The sequence below is a fragment of the Xenopus tropicalis genome, chromosome 4 (assembly GCF_000004195.4).
Source record: "Xenopus tropicalis strain Nigerian chromosome 4, UCB_Xtro_10.0, whole genome shotgun sequence".
In the NCBI taxonomy this organism is placed as follows: Eukaryota; Metazoa; Chordata; class Amphibia; order Anura; family Pipidae; genus Xenopus; species Xenopus tropicalis.
Genome location: NC_030680.2, coordinates 142,992,468 through 143,017,592, shown reverse-complemented (window position 1 = coordinate 143,017,592; position 25,125 = coordinate 142,992,468). Strand labels below are relative to the sequence as shown.

General features: G+C 40.8%; 1 protein-coding gene across 2 annotated transcripts in view; it reads right to left on the bottom strand.

The window, feature by feature from the left end:
• suclg2 (succinate-CoA ligase, GDP-forming, beta subunit) overlaps window positions 1–25,125 on the bottom strand; it is a 139,213-nt gene that overhangs the window by 100,520 nt on the left and 13,568 nt on the right. For both annotated transcript variants that reach the window (XM_012960976.3, NM_001083347.1), the window contains 1 exon segment: window positions 7,135–7,276. In XM_012960976.3, the coding sequence (XP_012816430.1) occupies window positions 7,135–7,276 (142 nt within the window).

Sequence of the window (25,125 nt, the reverse complement as noted above, 5' to 3'; positions counted from 1 at the left end):
GCTAAAATGCTGTTTTTTTTCACATAAGAATGTGACTTGGCTTTTTGATTGATATAAATTGCTTCAAATCTAATTGCATTCTTCATTATATCTGTCTAAGCGACGCCTTAAAAAAATGTGCGCGGGGGGGAAATACTTTCATTCGTGGTCTCGTGCGTTTCTTGCGGCCCATGAATGCAGCCGGTCTGACCCGTTGTCCTTTCAGCGTGATGCACGGATCTACTGCTATTTAAATGGTAATAGGCCCCTTGCTTCGGTTCCACGCGCTTCAAACGTTACATACAGGGCCTATACATACATTATATAGTATATAATGGCTTTAGAAAGAATAATTGTTGGCTGTGTGAAATAAAAAATAAAAATGAACCAGCAATTGTGACAAAAAAAAAATTAATCCTGGGGTGAAAAAGGCTACTCAGGTACCTATAATAAAATGTAGAGAGAGAAATATAGATTTGTATACTTACTAACCAATTTGGAAGCTCTGGATCTAAATGAAAATGGGCTCAGTTTGGGCAGAAATGTGCATGGCCTAATATTGGGTTCAGTGCCAAAAATGGATCCCGTGCTATGAATAGTATGGGAAAATAGCAATGAATATAAGGTATACACACTGGAAGATTTGCAGAGGCTATGCCTTCCAAAATCAAAATGAATGAATATCCTCCAAAACACAGGACAGATATATTATACATGTAACTGCCACTCTCCTACATGTGCTCTGGGGTTATAATGGATAAACTGCTACTGGTATTATACATGAAATAACACTAGCTTGTCATGAGTTCTGGGATATTATACATGGAATTGGAACTGTATTTATCCCGCTGTGGGTTCTGGGGTATTATACATGGAATTGGCACTGTATTTATACTGCTGTGGGTTCTGGGGTATTATACATGGAATTAGCACTGTATTTATCCTGCTGTGGGTTCTGGGGTATTATACATGGAATTAGCACTGTATTTATCCTGCTGTGGGTTCTGGGGTATTATACATGGAATTAGCACTGTATTTATCCTGCTGTGGGTTCTGGGGTATTATACATGGAATTAGCACTGTATTTATCCTGCTGTGGGTTCTGGGGTATTATACATGGAATTGGCACTGTATTTATCCTGCTGTGGGTTCTGGGGTATTATACATGGAATTGGAACTGTATTTATCCTGCTGTGGGTTCTGGGGTATTATACATGGAATTGGCACTGTATTTATCCTGCTGTGGGTTCTGGGGTATTATACATGGAATTGGAACTGTATTTATCCTGCTGTGGGTTCTGGGGTATTATACATGGAATTGGCACTGTATTTATCTGCTGTGGGTTCTGGGGTATTATACATGGAATTGGCACTGTATTTATCCTGCTGTGTGTTCTGGGGTATTATACATGGAATTGGCACTGTATTTATCCTGCTGTGTGTTCTGGGGGTATTATACATGGAATTGGCACTGTATTTATCCTGCTGTGTGTTCTGGGGGTATTATACATGGAATTGGCACTGTATTTATCCTGCTGTGGGTTCTGGGGTATTATACATGGAATTGGCACTGTATTTATCCTGCTGTGGGTTCTGGGGTATTATACATGGAATTGGCACTGTATTTATCCTGCTGTGGGTTCTGGGGTATTATACATGGAATTGAGACTGTATTTATCCTGCTGTGTGTTCTGGGGTTATTACACATGTGAAATAGGTAATGTAGTTATCCTGCTGTGTGTTCTGGGGTATTAGACATGTGAAATAGGTATTGTATTCATCTTGTTTGTTTCAGGGTTTTTTTGTTTTTTTTTATTTAGCCATTATTTTAATCAGCATTGGGTTCACGTGTATTATTCACAAATTGGTCTTTGGATACTATGAATGAATACATGTAAAGAAATGTCTTTAATTAGCCTCCAAGAAATAAAAACTCCCAAAAATTACCTTCCGCTGTGGGTACAAAACCAGTTTAATAATAAATAAATAAACCAGTTTATTGATCACAAAGCAGTTTCCCCAAACTTATTTAAGTTCTGGTACAGACGAGAAATAAGTAAACAGAGATGTACACCTAAACAATGAAAATGTCTTTCACCCTAATCAATCTGTTATTAAAACTTGCAACTATCGCTGTGAATAAATTGTCCAAAAGTCCAACATGGAGACATATTCAAGTAGAACATACATTACCTTTACAAACTAAATGGCTATGGACTATAGAAGTTTATTACTTAATCTTTGTGAGCGTAAGAATCGATATTTACCTCCGGCCGAGCATCAGACAGATAGATAAGCAGCAGTTAAACGATTACTTAAATAACTCAGTTTTAATTATAGTTATTTACCGCCGTATCCCCATTGACCAGTGAACATGGAGTTGTCCTGAGCGAACTTGAATGATGCTCACTGGGCGGTAAATTGGCTAGAATAAAATACTGCATTCAATATCGTACAAGGTAACAAAGTAGTTGTCAACAGATAACGGTCAGTCCTTGCAAGCCAATCCTATGTTTCTTTATGGGCTTTAATTTGCACATTGGCAGTCCAGTGTTTATCTTCAGCATGTCTGCCTCCCTCAACAAGAGGTGTTTCTACCACAAAACCTCCAGAACTGCTTCAAACCTCATTTATTTTCTGGCAGAAGTAAGTTACTGCCCAAGAGCAGTAATTAAAGGAGGTTTGCTATTAAATGGGTGACCAGTAATTTCTTACTGCTAATTTGTTGGGTAACAAACGTAGTGGGGCTCATTTTTAAACAATGGGCACACTTGTATTTGAGTAGTAACCTATGGAAAACAAATTCTAAGGCCTTGGAACCAAATTCAAGAAAAATCAAGGATGGGACATTGGCATTGACTCTAAACTTTCCCCTTTTTATGCTATAGTTTATACAGGAGCAGTGGCCAGCTCCATGTTGTAGCTCCCACCCTTCCCAGCTACAGTCAGGTGATCACAATGGGCCAATAAAAGGGCAACCATATGGGGGTTTTAAACTTGAAAGCAAGTAAAACTTAGTCCCTTGGCTAAACATATATTGAAGCAGTAGAATTTCTTGGTGAATCGCATAGGTCAGTGTAGGACTGGCCAGAAGGGATGACTTTGACGCAGTTGGCCAGCTTGAAGTATACTGCAATGTATGGACAAACAATCCCTGTTTTGTTTAAAGGGGAGGGCATTTCTTAGTAGCTTAATGCACAGAATGGCTTAATGCCCTGTATATATTGATAAAGGGTGAGTGCAGAGGATCTCTTGTTGTTGTCTATATGTATTTTGTGGTCACAACCTCATTGCACCCCCGCCTAATGGTTTAAAATTTAGTGGTTGAGCACAACTTTCCCCTTTTTTGACTCTAAACCTGACCCTAATCATTTATTAATCTGGGTGCTCATAACAAAGACACAGATATATAGAAACATTGGGGTAACAGTCACCCTGCTATAGTTCCAGGGGTACCCAGGGCACAAATAAGCACTCACCCCAAATCCCCCCCTAACTGGCCTTCAGGCTGGGCCCCCGTAGCCCATAACAAGGTTACAGATATATAGAAACATTGGGGTAACAGTCACCCCGCTATAGTTCCAGGGGTACCCAGGGCACAAATAAGCACTCACCCCAAATCCCCCCCTAACTGGCCTTCAGGCTGGGCCCCCTTAGCACATAACAAGGTTACAGATATATAGAAACATTGGGGTAACAGTCACCCCGCTATAGTTCCAGGGGTACCCAGGGCACAAATAAGCACTCACCCCAAATCCCCCCCTAACTGGCCTTCAGGCTGGGCCCCCTTAGCACATAACAAGGTTACAGATATATAGAAACATTGGGGTAACAGTCACCCCGCTATAGTTCCAGGGGTACCCAGGGCACAAATAAACACTCACCCCAAATCTCCCCCTAACTGACCTTCAGGCTGGGCCCCCATTAGCTCATAACAAGGTTACAGATATATAGAAACATTGGGGTAACAGTCACCCTGCTATAGTTCCAGGGGTACCCAGGGCACAAATAAGCACTCACCCCAAATCCCCCCTAACTGACCTTCAGGCTGGGCCCCCTTAGCCCATAACAAGGTTACAGATATATAGAAACATTGGGGTAACAGTCACCCTGCTATAGTTCCAGGGGTACCCAGGGCACAAATAAGCACTCACCCCAAATCCCCCCCTAACTGGCCTTCAGGCTGGGCCCCCTTAGCCCATAACAAGGTTACAGATATATAGAAACATTGGGGTAACAGTCACCCTGCTATAGTTCCAGGGGTACCCAGGGCACAAATAAGCACTCACCCCAAATCCCCCCCTAACTGACCTTCAGGCTGGGCCCCCATTAGCTCATAACAAGTTTACAGATATATAGAAACATTGGGGTAACAGTCACCCTGCTATAGTTCCAGGGGTACCCAGGGTACAAATAATCATTATGCCTAATCCTCACCATCAGGTTGTGTGTGTGAGGGGCAGAAAGTAGTAGAAAACACAAGATGCAGTACATACCAAGGGCAAACCAATTAAATAATAATTGCTAACCAGTTACAATATCTGCTACTACAAACTATTAGCCTACTTAAAATGAAAATCCTAAAATATTACTGCGCTACCATTTGAAATTTTTTTCTCTCAATTTTCACCCCCCCCCCCCAGGTAAGCCGGCGACTTCCCACGGAACAGAGTGCGTAACACAATAAGTCAGTGCAACATTAGTGTCCAATGCCTGAAATGAGATTTTGATTTGTAGTTCTTGTGCCCATTATGCTCATTGCCGTAAATCTCGCCAATATGAGGTCATTTGGAAATAGGAAAAAAAACGGTTGCAAAAAAAGCTTTAGCGATGCGGGAAAGCACATGCACTGCGCTTACTGCATTACTGCGCTATTGCTTTGGTGGCGCCATATTTAAAGGGGCGGTTCAACTTTAAATGAACGTTTAGTATGTTATAGAATGTCCTGTTGTCAGCAACTATGCAATGGTCATTTATTAGTTATATGTATATATATAGTAACATATTTGCCTTATTCTTCTGCATCTTTTCAGCTTTGAAATGGGGGTCACTGACCCCGGCAGCCAAAAACATTTGCTCTGTGATGCTACAATTTTATTGATATTGTTACTGTTTATTCCTTATCTTTATATTCCATTCCTCTCCTATTCATATTCCAGTCTCTCGTTCTAACCACTGCCTGGATAGTGAGGTATACAAGACCCTAGCAACCGGATACTTGCTAAAATACCAAACTGCAGAGCTGCTGAAGAAAAAGTGAAATAACTGAAAAACCACAAGAAATAAAATATGAAAACCAATTGCAAATTGTCTCAGAATATGAATGTCTATGCCATACTTAACTTAGAAGTAAACAACCCCTTTAACGGAGATTTGTCTTGAAGTTGCCGGCACTAACGATAAAAAAAAATGGCCGATAGGACCACAGGATGGTCGTTAGGATGGAAATGTCATTACATTACATAAGCTTACAGTAATTTTTATCTTAAAGCAAAATGGAGGTCCCTTTTTAACCATCTCTATGTTATATTTATAGATCAGGAACATTCAAGTCTACTGGTAGTGATGGATAGATGGCTAGTAAGTCTCATGTTTTAGGTTAGTCTCATCTTGCCTACCTCTTCCAATGCTGGTGGGGTTCTATTGGATTCAAGTTCCTCAAGATTGTAATGGCTCCTTACTCACTATCCCACATTGGGGAGTATCTAATGCAGGAATCCCCAGCCTTTTTTACTTGTGAGCCTCACTCAGATCAAAAAAGCATGAAAAGCTTCTTTGGGGATGCCAAATAAGCACTGTGATTGGCTATTTGGGAGCCCCATGTGGCCTGCAGGAGGCTCTGCTTGGAGTAAAACTGTCTCTATTCTTCCAAAACTTGTCTCCAAGCCAGAAACATAAAAATGGCACCTACTTTGAGGCCACAGGGAGCAACATCAAAGACTCTGGTGAGCATCATGTTGCCCCCGAGCCACTGGTTGGGGATCACTGATCTAATGTATCATTACATTTCAGTTGTTTGGGTTACATCTCATTCTGTGAAGGTAAGGTAGGAATGTCTAGCAAAGCAACTGTAATTGGATGTTTCCAATAGATGAGTGGGTGCATTTAAATCCTGGGTGAAAAAGGCGGTGAGTCAGTGCAATAGTAGAAAAGGCCAATTCGGTTAAGCAGAAAAAGGTGTTCCTTATAAACCATTTCTATAGAAGATCAGAAGGGAATGGACAATGAACGAGCTTGTACACTAATTACTATGCAGCCTTAATGACTACTTGTGAGCCAGTCTGGCGAGAGAGATGCATTGCCTAGCATGTCCATAACAACCTACTTTACATTTCCAATTTGACTCCAACAAAAGGCAAAGTGTGTAAGTATGGGACACCCTCCCGTATTCAATGAGAAGCAGCTACACTAATTCACCACTTTAGCATAAACCCCTTAGCGGGCCAATCTGAGCGAAGGAATTGGCACAGGCCGGCCTATACTTTCTTTTATATTGCATGGCTGACGGATTTCCTAAACTGCACTTTAATTATGGGCCCATTTATCAAGCAAAGCCACTTTTGCTTTGCAATTGACTTGGATCAGACCCAACAGTCAGATTGTCACTTGCTTGCTCTTTAACGGTAATATAAATTACACATTATAAAGTGTGTGAATGTGGAGAGGGTGGGCAGCAATAAACATTCAACTTTACCATAGTGACTGCATACATTTGCTTGACTTTCCATTCAAATCTTGGCACTATGGTACAATCCATTATTTTTACTTTACTGCCTTTAGTGGATCTATGATCAGGTACCAATATACACATTCAATTTAACTCTTGGCCAGCGATCATGAAAGTTCCATCTAACCTAGCCATGCCCAATCTACCACCATATTGTGTCAGTTAGATATGGTAGTACTTCAAGCCATCAGACCCAGTTGTCTGACTCTGTAACTTAACATGATATATCCCATCATGACCCTGACAATGAAAATTGATTTTGGGACAATCTTAGAAATTCCAGTGCTTGATGAAACACAATCCAGAAGGCCCCCTTAGTGAACAGTAGGCGGTATTAACGTGTTCACAACCACTTGGTTGGTTTTGACATCATAAAACTTCCATTCTGTTTTTACACCAAGGTATTTCCATATCTACTGCATACATACTTAGTCTTTTTGCTGCATCCAGAGCATCATTGGCATTGTCGGCAACAAAGAACCGTTGAACTGTGACCCCATGATCTGCCATCAGCTTTTTGCTTTGATATTCCTGCAGGTTCAGCCATCTTCTGGAGCTCACTTGAACACCCTATGAAAAAGGATAACATTTCAGTGTTAAAATGTCTAATAGAAAACCTAGAGGAAATATAAAAGGGCAATATCTCTTAAAGCAGGGCTATTGATCTAGAACAGTGATCCCCAACCAGTGGTTCAGGATCAACATGTTGCTCACCACCCCCATTGATGTTGCTCCCAGTGGCAGAGACACCGTTTTACTCCAAACAAAGCCTCCTGCAGGACAGCAGTCCCCATGGGGCTACCAAATAGCCAATCACAGTCCTTATTTGGCATCCCCAAACTTCTTTCATGCTTGTGTGGCTCACCAGCATAAGCAGAGTTGCAAGTTCAATTTGCTACAGGCAACAAAACATTTGACCCTAGCTGGTATAGTGACCCATAATTTAACTGGACAGTCTGGTTTTAACAGTTCTGTAAGGACAGTCAAGGATGGGCTAATTTCATGTAGGCTTTGTTACATGGAACTAAAAAGTCTATGGAATGGTAAACCCTACATTAAAAAGAACTCCAGATCTTCCATGACTATACAAGTATCGGTCCCCTTATCTGGAAACCCATTATCCAGAAAGTTCTGAATTACGGAAAGGTCATCTCCCATAGACTCCATTTTAATCAAATAATTCACATTTTTAGAAATGATTTCCTTTTTCTCTGCAATAATAAAACAGTACCTGTACTTGATCCCAACTAAGATATAATTACCCCTTATTGGGGCAGAACAGGCCTATTGGGTTTATTTAATGGTTAAATGATTCCCTTTTCTCTGTAATAATAAAACAGTACCGGTACTTGATCCCAACTAAGATATAATTACCCCTTATTGGGGGCAGAACAGCCCTATTGGGTTTATTTAATGGTTAAATGATTCCCTTTTCTCTGTAATAATAAAACAGTACCTGTACTTGATCCCAACTAAGATATAATGAATCCTTATTGGAGCCAAAAAAATCCTGTTGGGTTTAATTACTGTTTAAATATTTTTTATCAGAATTAAGGTAGGAGATCCAAATTATGGAAAGACCCCTTATCCAGAAAACCCCAGGTCCCAAGCATTCTGGATAAGGGGTCCCATACCTGTACATGTATACGTTTCTATGTTTAAATTGCTACATCAATGGGAATTTTCATTCCTTTGTGCAAATTGTAAACACAGTCACTATAAAAACAAAGCCTTAATGTGCGAAAAGGGTCAAACCTTCATAACAAATGGAAAGACAAACAAAATAATGTCCTATATAGGCCAGAGTGTCATTTATTTTATGATTCCCACATAAGAAAATCCCTAAACAGAAGCGCTGAAGAACACCTAAAGGCAATAAAAACTAACAGTAATAAATATCAAGTCCCAGAACAGGGAGGCAATTTACATAATAATGCTATTAGTGGATTAAAAATAATACGTTTGGAGACTGGGGATAAAAAAACGCGCCTTGAGGAAAAAGATTCCATATTTTGTGCCGTAGGAAGAGCTATAGGATAATTCAGCGAGTTAGCTTTTACCCATGTTGTCTGAAAGAACTAGTTATGGTTGCAGATTAACTAATAACAAGGTGATCTGTAGATTAGGACTGTATTTAAGAGACACCAGTAAAATCCTGCTGGATTTATGCTCAAAATTGCACGTTATTTTGTGAATGCTTAAATGCTATTCTCAGAAAAACATGTGTCAATGCAGATATATATATATATATATATATTGGTGCTTTCCATTAAAATGCTGCTTTTTTGCACTTTCCACTGGAAAATGCAGGACAAACACATGCAAGGGCCCAAGACTCAGCTAAAACTTCCATGTATTTTACCAGTAGAGGTATCGGACCCCTTATCCGGAAACCCATTAAAGGAAAGTTTCGAATTATGGGAAGGCCATCTCTCATAATCTCAATTTTAATCAAATTATTCACATTTTTAAAAATACTGTTGTAATTGATCCCAACTAAGATATAATTACCCCTTATTGGGGGCAGAACAGTCCTATTGGGTTTATTTCATGGTTAAATGATTCCCTTTTCTCTGTAATAATAAAACAGTACCTGTACTTGATCCCAACTAAGATATAATTACCTCTTATTGGGGGCAGAACAGCCCTATTGGGTTTATTTCATGGTTAAATGATTCCCTTTTCTCTGTAATAATAAAACAGTACCTGTACTTGATCCCAACTAAGATATAATTACCCCTTATTGGGACAGAACAGCCCTATTGGGTTTATTTAATGGTTAAATGATTCCCTTTTCTCTGTAATAATAAAACAGTACCTGTACTTGATCCCAACTAAGATATAATTACCCCTTATTGGGACAGAACAGCCCTATTGGGCTTAATTACTGGTTAAATGATTCCCTTTTCTCTGTTTTAATGGTTAAATGATTCCCTTTTCTCTGTAATAATAAAACAGTACCTGTACTTGATCCCAACTAAGATATAATTACCCCTTATTGGGGGCAGAACAGCCCTATTGGGTTTATTTAATGGTTAAATGATTCCCCTTTCTCTGTAATAATAAAACAGTACCTGTACTTGATCCCAACTAAGATATAATTACCCCTTATTGGGGGCAGAACAGCCCTATTGGGTTTATTTAATGGTTAAATGATTCCCTTTTCTCTGTAATAATAAAACAGTACCTGTACTTGATCCCAACTAAGATATAATTACCCCTTATTGGGGGCAGAACAGCCCTATTGGGTTTATTTAATGGTTAAATGATTCCCTTTTCTCTGTAATAATAAAACAGTACCTGTACTTGATCCCAACTAAGATATAATTATCCCTTATTGGGGGCAGAACAGTCCTATTGGGTTTAATTACTGGTTAAATATTTTTTTTTAGTAGACTTAAGGTAGGAGATCCAAATTATGCAGAGACCCCTTATCCTGAAAACTCCAGATCCCAAACATTCTGGATAATGGGTCCCATACCTGTACAGACAATTAATTTGAACCAACACTAGCAAATTGATACTATGTTGAAATCCTAGAGAAATGCTGCATTATGGGTAAAAAAAAAAAATGGCGTGCTGGGCATGTTTTTGTACCTGTGTTCGTAATCAAGATCTAATACTTCTAAAATCAAAAGGGTCATGTACACATCCTCCTTAACAGAAGGCATTTCATTAGGGTGGACTGGGACCACGCAACCCCAAATTCTACCCTCGCGGGTTTACTATGCATCGTAAAATTAGAAGTGATGCCATTATAAAAGTGATGAGAAGGCTGTAAGTGGTGATATGGTACCTAGAGATCAAACAAGTGGCAGGACATCAGGGGAATAAAGTTGAGATTAAGGGAGACAGTAATTCAAACCTATGCCTTGAGCTTTAGTTTCCAATTCCAGATCGATGGTCTAGATCTGGGGTCCCTAACTTGTGTCTCATAAGCAAAATGTTTATGAGACACAACCTTTAAGATGCTTCTCTTTGAGGTTCCTTACTGTCTTCTCCAAGGGGCTTTACATAGGAAGCAATCATTCTAGTAAATAGAAGGTAGATGATGTCTAGTAGATACCTACTACGGGGTGGTGGGTTCCACAGAGTTCTAGCCAACCATAACACTGCCTGAGCAAATAAGGAAAGAATTTTACTACTGTAGGATCGTGTAGTTCTTACACTTAAGGACAGTATGTTGAAAAGTTTATAAAGTATCTATTCAAATGCCTTTGACTTTTGCAGGTAGTAAAAAGTGGTCTTCACAGTTAAAGTTATTTTATTACCATCACATAAAACTTTTCGTCTTTCACGAAAAAAAAACCACAAGGAAAATAAAGGAACGTTAAGGAGAGAGCACCTTAAATGTTTATGGTTGCAAATGCAGAACATTTCATCTCTGTTTGCAAGGAAAAGGTTTATCATAAAACCTCGCTCTAAGCCATCCCACGGTGGTTACAAGTTAAGTCTAAAAAGCGCATCTCGTGTTAGAAAAGCCTCAAGCGGAAGGAGAACATCTGCGAAGACATTATTGCTCCCGGTGTCTCTCTGATGGGAATTTACTCTGGTAAAACCGACGCTACAGATAAAATGGCAAAGTGAGAATCAATTTTTAGCAGCTCAAACAACACTGGGGTAAAAGAATTTACCCGTCCTGGGCTTTTCTGAAGGTCACTTGTGGCTACAGAAACTTAATCCCAATAAGTCTGAGAAGTTAATAGAAGAAATTGAGAACAACTTAAGTGAGCTCTCAGCCAGTGCCGGACTGGCCCACAGGGATACCAGGAAAACTCCAGGTGGGCCTAGGTGTCAGTGGGCCCTCTTGCTTCTAATTATTAAGCCTATATTATATATAGTCATACCCTATTTCTGTATGGGAAGAAGGAAGCTTGATATATGGAAGAATGGAGTATAGTATGTAGAGAAAAGAGACTAAGATTATTAGAGTTTGAGGGAGGAGAGGAGGAAGTATTCAGAGCCCATAGTCCAGGGTTTTCTGGTGGGTTCCTACCATCTCAGTCCGACATTGCTCTCAGCCTTATAAGTCATGAATCGGACTGATGTGAACTCAGTGTTTCAAGGGTGATGAACCCTCCCTTTGTTAGATACAAGGAACGCCAGATTATCCCACCACAAATGTTGATTTGATAAGTGTTAAGCTAAATATCAAGCTCAGCAGAGCTCCCCGTGCAGGGATTCTTGGAAGCAGGGAGCATCACTATTAAGCCTGTTAATTAGGAAGTGCCAGAGTAGCAACTACTAATTAGGAGAAACCATTTCAGAGAAGAAAAAATGCATTTAACCTCTAATCTATGCTGCACTCATGGATGTTCATTTGGTTATTTATCCCATCTTAACCGCAGCCATATCTAAAAGCATGAGTTCAGCCTTTTGGCAGTCAGTTCAACATCTGGGATATTTGGTGAGGGAGAAGACCTGCATAGCTCTAATATACTGGACTCACATCCACAAATAACCACACTTGACCCCCCCCCCCCCACGAGCATCACCCACCAATCTACAAAAGTATGTAATGGAGCCAAAAAAAGAGGGAGGAAAACTTAAATGAATACTGTCATGATGTTTATGGGATACTTTTTATTTCTAAATGACACTGTTACACAGCAAATAATTCCCTCTGCCATTTAACCTTTTATTCTTGAACCAACAAATGTATTTGTAGCTGTAATATTGGTGTGTAGGCGCCATCTCAGTGCATTGTGCCTGAGTCTGAGCTTTCAGCCAGCGCTACACATTAGAACTGCTTTCAGCTAACCTATTGTTTCTCCTACTCCCATGTAACTGGAGGAGTCCCAAGCCGGACTTGGATTTCTTACTATTGAGTGCTATTCTGATACCTACTGGGAGCTGCTATCTTGCTCCCTTCCCATTGTTCTGCTGATCGGCTGCTGGGAGGGGGGGGATATCACTCCAACTTGCAGCGCAGCAGTAAAGTGTGCCTGAGTCTGAGCTTTCAGAAGGAGCCAGCGCTACACATTAGAACTGCTTTCAGCTAACCTATTGTTTCTCCTACTCCCATGTAACTGGAGGAGTCCCAAGCCGGACTTGGATTTCTTACTATTGAGTGCTATTCTGATACCTACTGGGAGCTGCTATCTTGCTCCCTTCCCATTGTTCCGCTGATCAGCTGCTGGGGGTGAGGGGGGGGATATCACTCCAACTTGCAGCGCAGCAGTAAAATGTGACTGAAGTTTATCAGAGCACAGGTCACATGGCTGTGGCACCCTGGGAAATGAAGAATATGGCTAGCCCCATGAGAAAAACAGATTGCAATGCAGGATTCTGCTGGAGAAGCTCTATTAACTGATGGGTTTTGAAAAAAAAAAAAAAAAAAACATGTTTACCCATGACAGAGAAGACTAGTCTACTGGATTCAACCAAAGCCCCTGAAACACCCACCCAAAACCTTGACTCTAGGGGAAAGGTTCTGCAAATAAGAATTAAGAAACCTGCTCAACAAACATGTTGAACAAACTGCTCGTTCAACAAATAAAACATGGTGCCCAATGGCCATGCCCTACAGCAGTGATCCCCAACCAGTGGCTCAGGGGCAACATGTTGCTCCCCAACCCCCTGGATGTTTCTCTCAGTGCCCCCAAACCAGGGAGTTATTTTTGAATTCCTGACTTGGGGGCAAGTTTTGGTTGAATAAAAACAAGATTTCCTACCAAATAAAGCCCCCTGTAAGCTGATAGGGTGCATAGAGGCCCCTAATAGCCAATCACAGCCCTTATTTGGCTCCTCCATGAACTTTTATGGTGCTTGTGTTGCTCTCCAAGTCTTTTTACATTTGACTGTGGCTCAAGAGAAAGAAAGGTTGGGGACCCCTGCTCTAGAATGCAATATACAGGTTTTACAAAATATAATGCAAAAAGAACCTGTTGTATAGAGTGTAATGAACAGGTAGGAGAATATTGGCAGAGCTGAATAACCAGAATACACTAGGTGGCATAGAAATAGTTTGATATAGTTAGAAATTCAGTGTTACAGGTGCTTAGCAGTAGTGGGAGGCTGTGCTGTGGCTCTTCAGATCTCTATACGAGCAAATTCCCAGGCAGATAATAATATGATGAAGTGCAGATTACTCCTGGGGGAGGCAGGAACAAGAGTGGGAGGCCTCAGCTCTACACTTCTGCTTCACCATATGTATGAATGCAGCCCTCGGCTTCCCTGCTCAGCAGGCTCCGAGAGAAGCGGCCACCGCCTTTTCTCTGTTATAAATACCAGACTTTGAAGCCCCCGGTAAGCGAGGCGGTGAGTCTCAGGTAACCACACAGCAGATGCTCCACAGAGCTCTATCAATTTGTTTTCACTGTGGGATCTGATTAATAAGTACTTATACTATGGAACTAAAATATCAGTCATATGCCACAAAATGACTCGAGGCCCTTTTTTTTTTTTTTTTTATATGGACAGTACATGTATCAGACCCCTTATCCGGAAACCCATTATCCAGAAAGACCATCTCCCATAGACTCAATTTTAATCAAATAATTAACATTTATAAAAATAATTTCTTTTTTAATAATAAAACAGTACCTGTACTTGATCCCAACTAAGATATAATTACCCCTTATTGGGGGCAGAACAGCCCTATTGGGTTTATTTCATGGTTAAATGATTCCCTTTTCTCTGTAATAATAAAACAGTACAGGTATCGGACACCTTATCCGGAAACCCGTTATCCAGAAAGCTCCGAATAACGGAAAGCCTGTCTCCCATAGACTCCATTTTAATCAAATAATTCAAAATTTTAAAACTGATTTCCTTTTTCGATGTAGAAATAAAACAGTACCTTGTAATTGATCACAACTAAGATATAAATAATCCGTATTAGATGCAGAACAATCCTATTGGGTTTAATTAATGTTTTATTGATTTTTTAGTAGACTTAAGGTATGGAGATCCAAATTACGGAAAGACCCCTTATCCGGAATACCCTTGGTCCCGAGCATTCTGGATAATGGATCCTATACCTGCACCTGTATTTGATCCCAACTAAGATATAATTACCCCTTATTGGGGGCAGAACAGCCCTATTGGGTTTATTTCATGGTTAAATGATTCCCTTTTCTTTGTAATAATAAAACAGTACCTGTACTTGATCCCAACTAAGATATAATTACCCCTTATTGGGGGCAGAACAGCCCTATTGGGTTTATTTAATGGTTAAATGATTCCCTTTTCTCTGTAATAATAAAACAGTACCTGTACTTGATCCCAACTAAGATATAATTACCCCTTATTGGGGGCAGAACAGCCCTTTTGGGTTTATTTAATGGTTAAATGATTCCCTTTTCTCTGTAATAATAAAACAGTACCTGTACTTGATCCCAACTAAGATATAATTAATCCTTATTAGAGCAAAAACAATCCTATTGGTTTTAATTACTGTTTAAATAAATTTTATTATCAGACTTAAGGTAGGAGATACGAATTATGGAAAGACCCCTTATCTGGAAAACCCCAGATCCCGAGCATTCTGGATAACAGGTCCCATAACTGTACTTAAAGTCTGTGGCCATTGCAACTCCCAAGTCCAAACCACACACACGCCCAGTATCACTGTAATGGAGAGAGAAAACAAAGCAAAAAGGAAATTATATGAAAAAAAAAAATTGTATCTCTCTATTAATTGCATGACTTTAAAAGCGAAAAGTGAAAAAATAACAGATTTATTTTCTACAAAAAGCGTAGACAAATAAAAATCCTCTTGGGCAAGTAGGTTGCGCTGTTAATTTTTAAATTTGTTTTTCTTATCCAAAACTGCAGTGTTTCCCATTAAGAAGGAATTATGCCTGAATATTTCACAGCTGTTCATTGTAAATCCGCGCTCGCTGAAAGTCGGTTACGGCAAAACAAGTGCTAAAAGAACTCAACAACTATGCACAGAGATACTTTTTGAAGGTCTTCAGGGAACAACACAAGCCCTATAAACAACAGATTTGATAGAACAATTCCCCTTATGGCCTCATTCCCCTTTCCACTAAGTAAAAAATAAAGGAACATTTTTAAGAGCACCTTTTTAACTGTAGTTATAAATATCAAGCTCGGCTGTTATAAACACTCGCTCGTAAAAACGGCAAATCTAATAGAACAAAGAATGTTAAACAGGCCCCCTGCGCCCCCGCTCAGGAACGGAGGCGAGGAAGGAAATAAAGGATTCTAGCGACGAATGGGCAGATGTGGGTCAGCTTTAAACAAGACGGCTATATATCTGGGGCTTGATCGGAAATAAAATGGCTTTACCATTGGCCACTGTGATTGAATGGATGTGTCATCTTATCAGTGATCACCGTGATCCATTTAAACGGGTTTTTATATGTTATAGAATGTCCTATTCCTAGCAACTTGGCAATTGGTCTTATATTAAATCTTTGAAATGATGTGCCTTCCTCTGAAACTCTCTACGGCTACATCTTTTAGGGTAAGAACCCACAGAGCGAGTTACTCGCCCGTGATAGCAGAGATCTATCGTGGGCAAGTAACTGCTCCGAAAAGGCTGCAGCCGATCAGCAGAACAATGGGAAGGGAGCAAGATAGCAGCTCCCAGTAGGTATCAGAATAGCACTCAATAGTAAGAAACCCAAGTCTGGCTTGGGACTCCTCCAGTTACATGGGAGTAGGAGAAACAATAGGTTAGCTGAAAGCAGTTCTAATGTGTAGCGCTGGCTGAAAGCTCAGACTCAGGTACACTTTACTGCTGCGCTGCAAGTTGGAGTGATACTCCCCCCCTCACCCCCAGCAGCCGATCAGCAGAACAATGGGAAGGGTGCAAGATAGCAGCTCCCAGTAGGTATCAGAATAGCACTCAATAGTAAGAAATCCAAGTCCGGCTTGGGACTCCTCCAGTTACATGGGAGTAGGAGAAACAATAGGTTAGCTGAAAGCAGTTCTAATGGGTAGCGCTGGCTGAAAGCTCAGACTCAGGCACAATGCACTGAGATGGCGCCTACACACCAATATTACAGTTACAAATATATTTTTTGGTTCAAGTATAAAACTTTAAATGGTAGAGGGAATTGTTTGTTATTTAAACAGTGTCATCCCTTTAAATGCTCTTCCCTTTTTATCCACTATGTATTTCTTTTCCTACCCTATTATCTTGTTCTTTAAACCCAATATGAATGTGCTGTGCAGCAGCCACTGTTCACATAACACGTCTCTACCCTCCTATTCCCTAAAAATAAACATTATAGAATCTATTAATAGGACTGAGCAGGGGAGGAGCCAATAATCTTCTCTAAAACCAAAAACATAACCAGAAAGGCGTAATTTACGCAGTCAATACAAATTCAAGAGAAAATGTGATGTCGCATATCCACAGTCATTCAAGGCGATGGGAAAGGAATAGAATATGTCACTTTACCGGGAAAAGCACTGGAAAATAATATAATGTATACAGTATAAACACAGGCTTTCCTCTGCCTCCTACATTCTATCAGCCGCCATTCAATTTTCCATTCCTATAATGGTTTTTCCATAAACGCAATAAAGAAAGGAGAGTGTTAAACATAAACATAATGAAACAGCGAAGCTCAAAAGGAAGTTCCTTTGGATGAAAGTACTAATATATATTGTGGGAATTCCCTCAACCATAACTAGGTTTTTTGCCTCTGTGGTTTTGTTTCTTTTTTTGTTTTTTTTTTTTAATTATTTTTTATTTTCTCAATAAGGGAACATTGTTCAGAAACTGCAAGGATTGGGCAATCCCCAGCTTGCAGGAAAATCATTTTGTAACAGTAATTTGACCATACATCCTGAACATTAAAAAAAATGGGGGAAAGAAGGTATTTTAATAGGAGTTCCTCCCTAAAATGGGTAGAGGGCCCTACGTCAATATGTTCATAAGGTTATTAACGTAAAAAGCTCCCGGAAATTAAAGAGATACTGTCATGATTTTTCTGAGGTACTTTTTATTTCTAAATGACACTGTTACACAGCAAATAATTCCCTCTGCAATTTAACATTTTATTCTTGAACAAACAAATGTATTTGTAGCTGTAATATTGGTGTGTAGGCGCCATCTCAGTGCATTGTGCCTGAGTCTGAGCTTTCAGCCAGCGCTACACATTAGAACTGCTTTCAGCTAACCTATTGTTTCTCCTACTCCCATGTAACTGGAGGAGTCCCAAGCCGGACTTGGATTTCTTACTATTGAGTGCTATTCTGATACCTACTGGGAGCCAGGGTCGGACTGGGCCGCCGGGACACCGGGAAAAATCCCGGTGGGCCCCGGCCCTAGTGGGCCCCAGCGGCCCAGTCCGACCTTTGCCGGCGCTCCCCGCTACTGACTGTTCCTCCCCGACGCGTTCAATTTATACGCGCTCGGGGAGGACGTCAGGCGGGGGCCCTTCGGGGGGGTTAGGGGGGCCCTTGGGGGGGTTAGGGGACGCGGCTGGGGCACCTGCAGGGCCCCTGGGGCGGGAGCCCCGGTGGGCCCTGCACCCCCCAGTCCGACCCTGCTGGGAGCTGCTATCTTGCTCCCTTCCCATTGTTCTGCTGATCAGCTGCTGGGGGGGAGGGGGGTGGATATCACTCCAACTTGCAGCGCAGCAGTAAAGTGTGCCTGAGTCTGAGCTTTCAGACAGCGCTACACATTAGAACTGCTTTCGCCTAACCTATTGTTTCTCCTACTCCCATGTAACTGGAGGAGTCCCAAGCCGGACTTGGATTTCTTACTATTGAGTGCTATTCTGATACCTACTGGGAGCTGCTATCTTGCTCCCTTCCCATTGTTCTGCTGATCGGCTGCTGGGGGTGAGGGGGGGGGATATCACTCCAACTTGCAGCGCAGCAGTAAAGTGTGCTTGAGTCTGAGGTTTCAGACAGCGCTACACATTAGAACTGCTTTCGCCTAACCTATTGTTTCTCCTACTCCCATGTAACTGGAGGAGTCCCAAGCCGGACTTGGATTTCTTACTATTGAGTGCTATTCTGATACCTACTGGGAGCTGCTATCTTGCTCCCTTCCCATTGTTCTGCTGATCGGCTGCTGGGGGTGAGGGGGGGGATATCACTCCAACTTGCAGCACAGCAGTAAAGTGTGCTTGAGTCTGAGGTTTCAGACAGCGCTACACATTAGAACTGCTTTCGCCTAACCTATTGTTTCTCCTACTCCCATGTAACTGGAGGAGTCCCAAGCCCGACTTGGATTTCTTACTATTGAGTGCTATTCTGATACCTACTGGGAGCTGCTATCTTGCTCCCTTCCCATTGTTCTGCTAAACGGCTGCTGGGGGTGGGGGGGGGGATATCACTCCAACTTGCAGCGCAGTAGTAAAGTGTGACTGAAGTTTATCAGAGCACAGGTCACAGGCTAGTTGGTTTCTCTAAAACGTATTTGCCTGGTTTTATTATTTATTTTTTTTGGGGGGGGGGGGGTCCAATTTTTTTTTTTAATTTTCCAGTTTTATTTAGCATAAACAAAAATGAAATTAGCTCATTCTTCTGATATCACACCAGACTGGTCCACCAGCATATCTAAAAAAAACATGCCTTTTGTATCCCATTTTCCCCACTCCATTCTCTTCAGGCTGCCTCAGCTTGTCCTCCCCCCCCTTAAATTCCTCAACACAGAGCTCCCTCCTAGGCCCATCCATTTATCCTCTTACATGTACTGTTTTTTCCAGTCTGAGTGAACACAGCCCCTATTTCCCTTCATAACCGCACCATCCCATACATTCTGAGTGAGGCATAACTTCTCTCTAGAGTTTTTCCATTTACTGTGCAACATGTGCGTCCATAGACATTTAGATCTAAAAAAATAAAAAATCACAGTAACCTATACGTGAAATAGATGGGAATTCGGCATATTCATTTGGAAAGATGCAGCTTAGAATATTTCTGGTATTCCGGCCATACCCTCCAGCGATAGAGTCAGCATTTCACGGTAACCTTTTAAAAATCAAATTTATGTTTTCCTTCATAATGATTTTATATTCGGCGCCCTGGCATTTTGCAGATCTTTGCTGTACACAGTGCATGGAAGGCAAAGGTTCTCCTTAGTATAAAGGCATATGGATAATTCATTATTCTCTAACTCTTAATGGAACACCGGTCTGGCATTAGAAGGTTTCATACATAGTTACATAGTTAAGTTGGGTTGAAAAAAAAAGACCAAAGTCCATCAAGTTCAACCCTACCAACCAAACCCCACTGCACAGTTACATAGTTAAGTTGGGTTAACAAAAAGTCATGAGCAAATCAATATTCTGAAACCGAGACCAATCCAGAACAGCATTTGCTGGACCAACTGCCTTATGCACAACTGGACCCGCTATCCATGTTATTACATTAAAAATGCAAGTTTTTACGCCAGGCAGGGGGCGGACAGTGATGTCATGGGGGCGGGGAAGAGGCAGGGCCATGGTGTCACTGGGTGGGGCTATGAGGCAGCGACTCCTCCCCAGTTTTCCTAATTTGGAAAGCCGGGCAGGAGATTTTGAACTGGACAGCCCTTCCAAAAACCAGGCTGTGTGGGTCAAATCCAGACAGGTGGCAACCCTATTCATTACACAGAGATTTTCAATTTTATTTCCACATTTCCGGGTTCCATATTCTTCTATCTCTGGTTCGGACCAGAAACTAATCAGTCTAAACGAATTATTCAAGGGATGCTGCTTTCTCTCCAGCAGTGCCATTGGTTCTTACCCCCATACAGGTGACCAGTAAATGCTTCCTGTTGATTGGTCACTATAGGTTACTGCTCCTGGGCAAACTTAGTGCCTTTTATTGCATAACCCCCATACGAGTGTTAAACCTAGACATTAAGAAGGCTTTCACACTACAAATTGAAAAAAAAAAAAAGCGTCATTAGTCAGGAAATGGACATAAAGATGACAATATCTTTTTAGCTTATGCATCGCCAAAATATACAGGTATAGGATCCATTATCCAGAAACCCGTTTGAAAACTCCATCTTCCATAGAATCCTTTTTAGAAAAATTTTAAAACTTATTTCCTTTTCCTCTGTAATAACATAAGAGTACCTTGTACTTGATCCCAAATAAGATATAATTACCCCTTATTGGGGGCAGAACAGCCCTATTGGGTTTATTTAATGGTTAAATGATTCCCTTTTCTCTGTAATAATAAAACAGTACCTGTACTTGATCTCAACTAAGATATAATTACCCCTTATTGGGGCAGAACAGCCCTATTGGGTTTATTTAATGGTTAAATGATTCCCTTTTCTCTGTAATAATAAAACAGTACCTGTACTTGATCCCAACTAAGATATAATTACCCCTTATTGGGGGCAAAACAATCCGATTGGGTTTATTGGGTTTATTATCCAAACAGAAAGATCCTTTATCCCGAAAAACCCAGATCCCAAGCATTGTGGGATAAAAGGTCCCACACCTGTGTAACATACCTGAATAATTATAAAAGGGCCCTGATGTTCAATGATTAACAAAATATTTAGCTTTTCCACCCATAACATGCTGACTCGATGCAACATAATCGCATAAACTTAATATACAAAAATTACACACAACCAGCAGGGGTGCCTCAATGTTCCAGAACCCTCATTAGCGACTCCCTCCTTGTGCCTATGACTCCACTGGGTGCTTCATCAGAGTAGGATCCCCGAGGTGCCCCCATCTGTGGCATGGAATGTTTTTACATTAAGTTATGTGATTATATTACACCAAATAAATGTATGATAAATGCTTAGCAACATAACATGATCCTTTTTGTGACTTAAATGCCACTTACTACTCTTGGATTGTAAGCTCCACTGTAGCAGGGACTTGGGTATAACCTCTGTAAAGCACTGCCGCATGTCAACACTATATAAATGAAAGGGAATCTCCGGCTTCTGAACAAAAATTTCTAAAAGAGCCCCACACAAAACAGAAACCCCTAATATCCCTATCCCTGTAATCTGTTCCTTCACAAAGTAGGAATAAATCCCATGTTTATATGCTGAAATCCAGCTGCAAAACTGTTCTTCTCTTTCTGCATCATTTGAAATCCCGGCAGGGGAGGAGGGACTAAAACACGGATGTCACAAATTGTAACAACTTCTCCCCAGCTTACAGACAGCATGCAGGAACTACATAACCCACAATGCATTGCACTGGGATGTTCCTTTCCTTATTGACATCACGTGTGCAGCAGGGAATTGTGGGATTGGGAGGAGGCAGGCTGAAGGCAGGCTGAGGACAGGCGACTACTGTTACAGTTTATTTGAGACACAAAGTAGTCAGCCAATCAGCAGGGGAACAGGGGGTGGGGCTTAGGGAACTGGTCCAAACCAGATTATTATATTAAACATCATAAAAAGGCTGCATATTCTTTAATTGATGTGTATTGTAAAGTTGCTTGAAATTATGTTTTCTTTTCAAAAAGCTTAAGTTGTGTTTGGGTGATCCCAACTATGATATAATTAACCCTTACTGGGGGCAGAACAGCCCTATTGGGTTTATTTCATGGTTAAATGATTCCCTTTTCTCTGTAATAATAAAACAGTACCTGTACTTGATCCCAACTAAGATATAATTACCCCTTATTGGGGCAGAACAGCCCTATTGGGTTTATTTCATGGTTAAATGATTCCCTTTTCTCTGTAATAATAAAACAGTACCTGTACTTGATCCCAACTAAGATATAATTACCCCTTATTGGGGGCAGAACAGCCCTATTGGGTTTATTTAATGGTTAAATGATTCCCTTTTCTCTGTAATAATAAAACAGTACCTGTACTTGATCCCAACTAAGATATAATTACCCCTGATTGGGGGCAGAACAGCCCTATTGGGTTTATTTCATGGTTAAATGATTCCCTTTACTCTGTAATAATAAAACAGTACCTGTACTTGATCCCAACTAAGATATAATTACCCCTGATTGGAGGCAGAACAGCCCTATTGGGTTTATTTAATGGTTAAATGATTCCCTTTTATCTGTAATAATAAAACAGTACTTTGTAATTGATCCCAATTACGATATAAATATCATTATTGGATACAAAACAATCCGGTTGTGTTTAATTAATGTTTTATTGATTTTTTTAGTAGACTTAAGGTATGGAGATCCAAATTATGGAAAGACCCCTTATCCAGAATACCTTGGTCCCGAGCATTCTGGATAATGGGTCCTATACCTGTACAGAACAATTGCATCGGTGTCACGCAGGAACCAAATCCAACCTACACTCCCTGCTAAAGTATTAGCGGTGATTGCGCTCAGCCCCTACCCGCCTCGCACAATACTTCATTTGGCGGAAACAAAAGAGGGAGACTTTCTTCTTTTGTATTAAAAACTCTATTTTTTTTTTGTTCTCCGATCTCTTTATCCAGCAGCACAAAGGTGAACTGCCTGTAAATCACAGATCGGCATTAGAGAACAAACAGCATCTTCTGACCTTAAAGGCAGGCCCTGCGTGTGTGCGGCACCTATAATAAAGCCCTGCCGAGCGGAATATCACAGACCTCTAATTTGCATTACCACTCGGCGGGGCATTCAGTGAAGCATTTACTCTACTAGCATGCCTCCAGCGCCTGCAACCCCAGGTAACCGCTTGCAACGAGTAGCTTCATAAAAGGGAGCCGGCACGATGCGTGGGGGTAACAGGGAGCGCAAAGCCGTTTGATTCTTCATCTTTCACGACACCCGCTATTCGCAATAACACCGATCATACTCAACGGATGAAATGGAAGGGTGGAGCCAACCTGCCGGGACCCCTCTCATTTCAATGTCAAAAAGTCAAGCTTTATTTTTTTTTCCCTCAGCGGCTTCAAACTTTAAGCCGCACTGGTTTCCGTAAAGAAGCAATTTTAGGTTTGCCAAAAAAAAAAAATGATAAAAGAAATGAAAGGACGGATAAAACGGTCACCAGTTCCATGTACAGGTATGGGATCTGTTATCCGGAAACCCGTTACCCAGAAAGCTCCGAATTATGGAAAACCTGTCTCCCATAGACACTTTTAATCAAATAATTCAGAGGTGTTTTTTTTTTAATTGATTTTCTTTTTCTCTGTAATAAAAAAGCAGTACCTGTACTTGATCCCAACTAAGATATAATTACCCCTTATTGGGGGCAGAACAGCCCTATTGGGTTTATTTAATGGTTAAATGATTCCCTTTTCTCTGTAATAATAAAACAGTACCTGTACTTGATCCCAACTAAGATATAATTACCCCTTATTGGGGCAGAACAGCCCTATTGGGTTTATTTAATGGTTAAATGATTCCCTTTTCTCTGTAATAATAAAACAGTACCTGTACTTGATCCCAACTAAGATATAATTACCCCTTATTGGGGGCAGAACAGCCCTATTGGGTTTATTTAATGGTTAAATGATTCCCTTTTCTCTGTAATAATAAAACAGTACCTGTACTTGATCCCAACTAAGATATAATTACCCCTTATTGGGGGCAGAACAATCCTACTGTTTTTATTCTATATTTAAATGATTTTTAGCAGACTTAAGTTATGGAGATCCAAATTACAGAAAGATCCCTTATCCGGAAAACCCCAGGTCCCGAGCATTCTGGATAACAGGTCCCATACCTGTAATGGGGTCTATGGGAGATGGTCTTTCTGTAATTTGGAACTTTCTAGATAACGAGTTATCTGATAACAGTTCCCATACCTGTAGTTACATTGTATGAAATGCAGACTGCTTATATATAATGCAAGTGCATTTCCACCAAAGGACAATACAGTTAAGGGCCCTAACATGTAGAAATGGCTGAACCCCGAGAATCTGCTCACAGCTCTGACCCCCGAAAATCTGCTCACAGTTCTGACCCCCCACGAGCCGACTGCCATTTGGAGACCTGTGAAACCGGCTGCCCCGACATCTACAGGCGCTTCTATCACTTTCCGCCATTTAGCCTTTTATGATTCATTTGTGAATAGGCTTCTCTCTGCATTAGCAATTAGCCTGGAGATTAGTTTCTGAAGGTTAGTTCCGCAGTAATGATGGGTCCATTAAAGAGCCTTATTGGCCTGAAGTTGGCTGGCAGTTAATGCCTTGCATCCCCTAAGGCACAAGGTAAGAGAAAATAAAGCGTAAACACCCTGTTTCCTGGATGACTGGAGGAGTTTAGGATGGAATATTAAGCAGAAAATATAAAAACTGCTCTTTCTAAATGACTTGTTAGAGAGGTTCTAAAGGGAGGAGGGACCCGAAAGGGTGGGTGTCTGCAGCCCCATCTCAGATGAGAAAAACAGTTACATAAATCAGGGACCTTAGTCCTCGTTGTTGTACTAAAACTCCCATCATCCCCGGCCAGTATTCAACAGCCTGCAGATTGGACATCTCTGATAAATATAATAAAAATATATGTGAACCTGTTTATTGGACTTTTTGGGCTTAAGCATCTGCTGCTGAGCCCTGTTTTCGAGGTCTCATTACAGCCATGTTTCTAATGTATTAGAGAACGTATAAATACTCAAA